The 8,504-nt window shown below is 52.7% G+C and overlaps 1 protein-coding gene and 1 long non-coding RNA gene across 2 annotated transcripts in view; one reads left to right on the forward strand and one right to left on the reverse strand.

Annotated features, from left to right (window-relative positions):
• MED26 (mediator complex subunit 26) overlaps positions 1–3,979 on the forward strand; it is a 52,357-nt gene extending 48,378 nt beyond the window's left edge. The window contains exons 2-3 of the mRNA XM_040629095.1: positions 886–960; positions 1,588–3,979. Of these exons, the coding sequence (XP_040485029.1) occupies positions 886–960; positions 1,588–3,240 (1,728 nt within the window). The 3' untranslated portion in view covers positions 3,241–3,979. The remainder of the gene's footprint in view (positions 1–885; positions 961–1,587) is intronic.
• Positions 3,980–4,945: 966 nt separating this feature from the next.
• LOC121102523 lies at positions 4,946–6,441 on the reverse strand. Its single transcript, XR_005834592.1, has 2 exons — positions 6,146–6,441; positions 4,946–5,422 (listed from the first exon to the last, which is right to left on the reverse strand). It is a non-coding gene; the product is annotated as an uncharacterized LOC121102523 (long non-coding RNA).
• Between the last annotated feature and the right edge of the window lie 2,063 nt (positions 6,442–8,504).

The following is an 8,504-nucleotide window of genomic DNA, read 5'->3' on the forward strand; positions in this document are numbered from 1 at the left end:
TGGTTTGGGGCATGTCTTCCTAAGTGTAATCATTTCTAGCTTTTGATTTAAAGTGAGAGATGTGTGACTCTTCCTTTCACTTGAACATGTAGAGGCCATTCGTAGGGTTATCATTTGGCCTAATTTCAACACTTGTGTCTCAGGGAACAGGGAGGCCCAAGGAGACGAGAGAGACAGGGAAATGGCTGGGCAGTGGAACAGTCAGAACACACACAGTATCAATGAAGTTTGCCATTTTACATGGGTGCAGTTCGTAGCACCCCAAAACAGTCACAGTAGTAACATCAAGAATCACTAATCATAGATCACCACAACAAATATAATTTTAAAAATCTGAAATACGAGAGTTACCATAATGTGACACAGAGACAGACACAAGGTGAGCAAATGCTGTTGGAAAAATAGCACCAATAGACTTGCTCAATGCAGGGCTGCCACAGACATTCAATTTGTAAGAAACACAGTATCTGTGAAGTGTAATAAAGCTAAGAACAACAAAAGGAGGTACGCCTTTATTGATCTTTTAAGCTCGTTGTGTTTTATTTGATAAGTCCTTCGGCACACTGCCCCCCATGAGATGGTAGAGTAGAACACCTCTCCTGGAGCAGGAGCAGGTCTTACTTCATGTGCGTTGTGGATTTCAGCCATGTGACAACCACTTGGGCAAGTGGGCATGGCCATGGACGGGCTCGTGGTCAGCTGCACCCCATGCACTAGAGGAGGCGGACGGGAGGGTGAGCACTGGGTACGTTTTTGGCCTCAGGAGCAGGCATGGGGTGAGAACTTTGATGTCGCCAACTCCACTGGCTTTTGGGGAGGGAGAGGCCAGAGTGGGCTGGAACAAGGAAAGGGGCATAGGTCTGACAAGTGGCTCTTGTTTCGCAGATCCGGAACATGGTGGCGGTGCTGGAAGTCATCTCCAGCCTGGAGAAATACCCCATTACCAAAGAGGCACTGGAGGTGAGTGTCCCCAGGACCCAACATTGGGAAGAACAGGGTGGGCAGGGCCTGGGCTTCCCCAACCCCAGTCCTTCCCGGCTTCTTGGAGCCTTTGCTCTCACTGGCCCGGTGAGGACTTAGGAGTGCAGAGTGAGGGGTACAGATACCCTCCTGGCCTAGCCTGTGCCAAAAGCAACATCTTCCTTTGGGCACTGCAGGAATTGGGTGGCTTTAGTCCCAGGGCTGGGAGGCAAGCCTGGGGGGAGGAGGGCGAGAGGCTCCAGTGAGTGATGCTGGCTCAGGCCCTCTGTTTGCTGTTGCCTTGGCCATTGTGTGCTTTCACCCAAAGAGCTTCCCTAGCAAAGTGTCCTTGCACTGGCCTGCCGGTCCACAGCTTCCAGGTGCCAGGAGCCTGTGGGACGGTGCTTCTGAAGATGCCCCCTGTGGCCCTGGGACCCTGAAGTTTGAGGACTGGATTTGAGAAGTTAGATGTCACAAAGGACCCCAAATCCCCATGGGTTTTGTTATCTAGGGAACTCCGTGGTTTGTGGGACAGTGGGGTTAATCCAAAGACCAGGGGCCCTCAGCTCCCTTTTCATGGGGGACTTCCTGTCCCAAAAGCATGTCATTGTCTCTCTCTGGTTGTAGGAAACTCGACTTGGGAAGCTCATCAACGACGTCCGCAAGAAAACGAAGAACGAGGAGCTCGCCAAGCGGGCCAAGAAGCTGCTGCGGAGCTGGCAGAAGCTTATCGAGCCTGTGCACCAGAATGAGGCGGCGCTGCGGGGGCTGGCGGGCAGTGCCGGCTCCGCCAACGGGGGTGCTCACAACTGCCGGCCAGAGGTGGGGGCGGCCGGCACGCCCAAGAGCATCCATGACCTGAAGAACCGCAACGACATCCAGAGGCTGCCCGGACAGCGGCTGGACAGGCTGGGCAGCCGCAAGCGCCGGGGAGATCAGCGTGACCTTGGCCACCCTGGCCCACCTCCCAAGGTCTCCAAAGCCAGCCATGACTCCCTGGTACCCAACTCGTCCCCCCTCCCCACCAACGGGATTGGCGGGAGCCCCGAGAGCTTCCCTGGTGCCCTGGACGGCAGCGGGCACACGGGCCCTGAGGGCGGCCGCCTAGAGCACGGCGAGAGCGACAAGCACAGCGGCAAGATTCCCGTCAACGCCGTTCGGCCGCACACCAGCTCCCCAGGCCTGGGCAAGCCCCCGGGCCCCTGCTTGCAGACAAAGGCTGCGGTGCTGCAGCAGCTGGACCGGGTGGATGAGACTCCAGGCCCCCCCCACTCCAGGGGGCCGCCTCGCTGCTCTTTCAGTCCCCGGAACTCACGGCACGAGGGCTCCTTTGCCCGGCAGCGGAGCCCGTACACACCCAAGGGCTCCATGCCCAGCCCCTCTCCACGGCCCCAGGCGCTTGATGTCACACAGGTGCCATCACCGCTTCCACTGGCCCAGCCGTCCACACCACCTGTGAGGCGGCTTGAGCTGCTGCCCAGTGCAGAGAGCCCGGTGCGCTGGCTGGAGCAGCCTGAGGGCCACCAGCGGCTGGCAGGGCAGGGTTGCAAGGTGGGGCTGCCTCCAGCCGAGTCCCTCCTTCCCCGGGCGGGCTTTTCCCCGGACTCCTCCAAGGCGGACAGCGATGCTGCCTCGTCTGGTGGCTCGGACAGCAAAAAGAAGAAGAGGTACCGGCCTCGTGACTACACGGTGAACTTGGATGGGCAGGTGGCTGAGGCGGGTGTCAAGCCTGTCCGGTTAAAAGAGCGGAAGCTCACCTTTGACCCCATGACCAGACAGATCAAACCTCTGACCCAGAAAGAGCCAGTGCGGGCTGACAGCCCTGTGCACACAGAGCAGCCCAGGACAGAGCTGGACAAGCCCGAGGCCAAGGCCAGCGTCCAGAGCCCTTTTGAACAGACGAACTGGAAGGAGCTGTCACGCAATGAGATCATCCAGTCCTACCTGAGCCGGCAGAGCAGCCTGCTCTCGTCGTCAGGCGCACAGACCCCAGGGGCTCACCACTTCATGTCTGAGTACCTGAAGCAGGAGGAGAGCACCCGGCGCGGGGCCAGGAAGCCACATGTGCTGGTGCCTCACAGCGCACCCACGGACCTCCCAGGGCTGAATCGCGAGGTCACGCAGGACGATCTGGACAGAATCCAGGCCCACCAGTGGCCAGGGGTGAACGGGTGTCAGGACACACAGGGTAACTGGTATGACTGGACGCAGTGCATATCGCTCGATCCGCACGGCGACGACGGGCGATTGAACATTCTGCCTTATGTCTGCTTGGACTGACCAGCCTGTCGGCCTCTAAGTGCATTCCCACCTTGCAGTTAGCATGGCAGGCGGGCAGCCGGGGCTTGGCTGCCTCCAGTGGTTGGGAATCCGGGGAGTCCGGCCCGGGGCAGGAGGGAGGGGGCGGGAGTCTCGAGGTCTCTCCGTGCTCTTCCCTCAAAATTCTCCTTCTTTTGTGAAATGCTGCTACCAGTTTACTAACAAAATTGCAAAGGAAGGACCGTGTGGAAGGAAGGCCGGCAAAGTGAGTTCAGAACTCTATAGCAAACCAGCTATAAAAAGCGTTAGTTCCCCACCCCGGAAGAGGTGCGGACACTTCCCAGCACCCGTGAGCTGGGACCTCAGTTGCAGGCAGGCACAGAAAACCTGGGGGAGAGGTTACCTTTAAACAGCAACAGAAGCACGCATCTCATCTATTTGCATTTTCCTTTTTTAAATTTGGCCCTGAGTGTCTGAGGCAGTGGGTGTACCTACACCGTGGCCTGTTTGCACCCCACCTGGCCAGCGCTTCAGTCCTGATGCCAGAAGCTTGTTGGCCGCAGCAAGCTGCTAGCAGCAGGCGGGCCGGCCGGCCAGCCAGCCAGTACGACCTACACTCCGTAGGCAGCCACACATTTTCATCTGGTTTCGGTTAAAACCCAGTTTTGAAAAAAATGCTGCAAAATCTTAAGTTTTCTAGGAGTTTATTTTATCCCCCTCTTCCATCTGACCACCAGCCAAATAATTTTCCTGTTTCTCCCTTTTCTTTTTTTTTTTTTAAGTTTTCTAGGAGTTTATTTTATCCCCCTCTTCCATCTGACCACCAGCCAAATAATTTTCCTCTTTCTCCCTTTTCAGTTTCCCCTTCCTACGCATATCTTGAAAATTTCACCTTTCTAGAGTCCCCTCCCAAAAAATAAAAGTAACCGCGGATGCTACTGGTGTGTAAGCTGTATTGTTGGGCAAGAGGAGACCTGTCTGTACGCTGGAAACACTCATAACCATTCCTTTAGATTCGTTTGCCTTATGGTTATTTGTCATAAACGCGATTTGCAAAAACAAGGAGCCTTAGTGAATGTACAGTACCTAGACTTCTGTGTTCTCAGGACACAGAAGGGAGCAACTTTGCTATTTGGTCCAGTAAGTGGACACCTTGTGATATAAATGTGGAAATAAAAAAAAAAAAAAAACCATTTGCACAAACCAGTTTCAGAATCGTTACTAATTTGGTCCTTTACAGTCAAGTCAGCCCTTCGTGTCCGAGGTCTGGGCTCCATTGCCAGACTTTAGGGAGGTGGGCAGGGCAAAATAGCCAAGTCAGCCTATTTAGTGTTCTGCATGAAAACTGACCTCCACCTGCCTTTCACTCATTCAGGGCCATGTTGCCTCTCCCACCTCCGGGGTCCCCTGCTAGCTTTGGGTGACAGAGACTGAAGGTCCACATGAACGGACGTTACCCCGTCTCTATCTGGACCTCACCTGCCCCAGAGAAAGAAGCCCTCCAAAGAGGTTCCATGTCCCAGGTCTTCGTAACCTTGTTTTACCCTAGAAAATATGTAGCTCTTACAGGGCATGGCCCATAGCCATGTCTGGCAGTGCACCCCTTGGCTCTGGCCCCAGGCTGCTAGCTCCCCATGCAGGCTTGGGGCTGTCTTAGTATCTGGCAGGTGCTATTTTTTAAAAATAACTTTTCTGCCTTGACTATAAAAGTGATAATATTTCCTTCTCCCACATCCCTGAAACCATAAGCTAAGACTTTGGTTTTCAAAAATTTTCAGTCCAGAGTAGGTCATGTTGGATGTACCTACTTCATTTCACAGATGAGGAAGCAGCTGCCCCTTATGAGGGACAGTCCCAGGACACCTGAGTGGCTCAGTCAGTTAAGTGTGTGCCTTAGGCTCAGGTCCTCATCCAAGGTCCTGGGATCAAGCCCCACATCTGCTTCTTCATCTGCCTGCCACTCCCTCTGTTTGTGCGCTTGTGCGCACAAGCTCTCTGACACATAAATCTTAAAAAAAAAAAAAAAAAAAAAAGAGGGACAGTCCCATAGGGCAAACCAGGGGGTCCAGAACAGTCAACCCAGAACCACAATTTCAGAAGCAGCAGGGATTTCTGACATGGCCTTGGTGCAAGACACACCCACCCTAAGATAACAGCAGTGGCTGAAGTGGCTCTGAGGACAGGCTGAGGTTGAACTCTGGACCTGCCATCTACAAGCTGTATGGCTCTAAGATAATCATGTCACTCCTATACACAGGTCTCTATCTGGGAGATGAAAGTGCTTACCCCAGAGCTGTGAGGATAAGTTAAACAATCAGAGTTTAAGCCAAAAAAAAGGGAGGGGGAAAAGGGGGAAGCATGTCAGTAGAATCCTTTGTGCTATGGAGTAACTAATTACTTTCCTAAGTCCACCGTGCTGCTGTGTGGGTGTCCCCAGGAAGTGAATGACTTTGTGGCAAACGGTCATAAGCACAGCTGGAAGATACTTGGGTACAGGTTGGCAGTTTTACCCCACAAAATATGTAGCTCTTACAGGGCATGGCCCAGAGCCATGTCTGGCAGTGCACCCCTTGGCTCTGGCCCCAGGCTGCTAGCTCCCCATGCAGGCTTGGGGCTGTCTTAGTATCTGGCAGGTGCTATTTTTTAAAAATAACTTTTCTGCCTTGACTATAAAAGTGATAATATTTCCTTCTCCCACATCCCTGAAACCATAAGCTAAGACTTTGGTTTTCAAAAATTTTCAGTCCAGAGTAGGTCATGTTGGATGTACCTACTTCATTTCACAGATGAGGAAGTAGCTGCCCCTTATGAGGGACAGTCCCAGGACACCTGAGTGGCCCAGTCAGTTAAGTGTGTGCCTTAGGCTCAGGTCCTCATCCAAGGTCCTGGGATCAAGCCCCACATCTGCTTCTTCTGAACTCTGGACCTGCCATCTATGAGCTGTATGGCTCTAAGATAATCACGTCACTCCTATACACAGGTCTCTATCTGGGAGATGAAAGTGCTTACCCCAGAGCTGTGAGGATAAGTTAAACGATCAGAGTTTAACCCAAAAAAAAGGGAGGGGGGAAAAGGGGGAAGCATGTCAGTAGAATCCTTTGTGCTATAGAGTAACTAATTACTTTCCTAAGTCCACCGTGCTGCTGTGTGGGTGTCCCCAGGAAGTGAATGACTTTGTGGCAAACGGTCGTAAGCACAGCTGGAAGATACTTGGGTACAGGTTGGCATCTTACGAGCATCTCCTTTTCTCAGGTCTGGGCTTTAGGACAACAGGTCCCTGCTCCCTGCCCCCACCTGAAGGACCACTTCTGTGTCTGAGTATCCAGTAAGCCCCAGGATAAAGATTATTGCCTGTTTTTGAGAATACAAAGTTAAGCTAAGCTTTCTCTCCCACCTTTTGGAAATCAGTTGGTTGCCACTTTCTAATTTGCCAAGTAAAGACATCGTAAAAGGGCATCTTAAATCCCCCTTTCCCCAAAAAGTTGTCAGTACATGACTTTTGGAACAAATCAAAGTCCTTTAGTATAAAACCATTTTGCTGAAAACACCATGTTTTCCTCCGCTGGGGCCTAGGGCATGCAGTCAGGGCCCGGCACCTCTCCCACCTGCAAGAGCCCTGGAGACAGGTGCAGGAGTAGGCTACCATGGCCACGGCTCCCGAATTGGCCAGGGGACCTCAGCCAAGTCGCCTCCTTTCTCTGGGCTTCGGTCCGTCCGTCTGTGAAATGGGGACGGTCATACCTACCACACAGCACACGTCGCAGTGGTTCCCAGAACGAGCTCCCAGAGACCGGGCGCTCCGGGCTAACCCTTCTGTTGGAGTCCGGCTATGGAAGTCGCTCCAGTGTTTTTGCAGTAAAAACTTAGCCTATGGAAAGCTTTTCACTTGGTTTCTTTTCCGGAAAGTTCTGGTCTTTTATCTTTGGTGTCCACCGTCGCCCGCCCATCAGGAATCTGGTTGGAGGGCGCCGATGTAACATGGGAATCGAGGTTTGCCCCCTAGCTCGATGGCCCGCTCACAGACATCGACGAGACAGGGCCTTTGCACTCCTGCCCATTCAGCTCGAGCCGCGGCTCCGGGGTCCCCCGGCCCGACCCACCGCTGGGGAAACCTCGCTAAGCTGGGGTCCGCGTCCCCACCTTCCGCTTCCTGCCCTGGCCACTTTCAATACTGTATCCTTGGATCTAATATTTGCGAATTGCACTATGACGTGACGTGGTGTAGGTTTGTCGTGGTTGAGCTTGGGAGGGGTCCTCTCTGCCCCTTGGACAGGAATGCTTGTTTCCTTTGCTAGATTAGGGAAGTTTTCAGCTACACATTATTCAAATATCTCTTCTAGACCTCTGTTTTTCTCTACCCCCTCGGGGATGCCAATGATTCTGACATTGGAACGTTTCATTGAGTCAGTAATCTCCCGTAACCTACATTCTTGAGATTGGATTTTTTTGAGCCAAGTTTCTATTTTAGCTTTCTCTTCTACTAACCCATCCTCCAGTTCGCCATTACGTTCTTCTGCCTCATTCACCCTGGTCGTCCTAGCCTCTAGTTTTGACTGCAATTGATTCATAGAATTTTTAATTTCTGCCAGATTCACTCTCATTTCTGCCCTTAGAGATTCTATATTCTCATTAACATTTTCGTTAATACTTTTTTCAAGTCTACACATCATCTTGACCACTGTTACTCTGAACTCCATTTCTGATAATTTGGTTATATCCATAACCATTAGTTCTGTGGCAGAGGCCACAGACTCTTTGTCTTTTCCTTGCTGTGGGGGGGATTTCTCCTTGTCGTCATTCTGATGAGGAGAGGTTGCAAGGTTGTCCAGAGCCCAAATTATTGACCCTAACCCAGGCTGTGCGCCCTTGTTTTATAGGGATCTTAGGGATGTGGGCTTCCTCATTTTTCAGCCTGCCTTCTGGGGGAGGGGCCTGCCACGCCAATACTCAGGCAACCCTGTTTGGGTAGAGTCTCCGTGTCCCCTGCGAGGGGGTTTGGGGATGGGCACGCTGTGAGCCAGTATTTCCAGGCTTTTGTTCTCTGGCGGCTTTCCCTGGCAGTTTGCTGTGCCTCTTCTGAGAGTCAGAGCAGCAGTGGCCGAATCTCAGCCTCTGTCTCAGAACAGAGGGATTGTGGACCGTTCTCCACTGATATTCTGGCCACTTTAACTCTGTTTCTGTTGGTGCTGCTCAACCCTGCAGCGTTCTGGGATGTGCGCACCAACCCGGCGTCCCAGCCCTCACTTCCAGGGCCCGCTCGTCTCTGTCCTTTGTGTTTCTAATAC

Source organism: Ursus maritimus, unplaced genomic scaffold, assembly GCF_017311325.1.
Source record: "Ursus maritimus isolate PB19 unplaced genomic scaffold, ASM1731132v1 scaffold_14, whole genome shotgun sequence".
In the NCBI taxonomy this organism is placed as follows: Eukaryota; Metazoa; Chordata; class Mammalia; order Carnivora; family Ursidae; genus Ursus; species Ursus maritimus.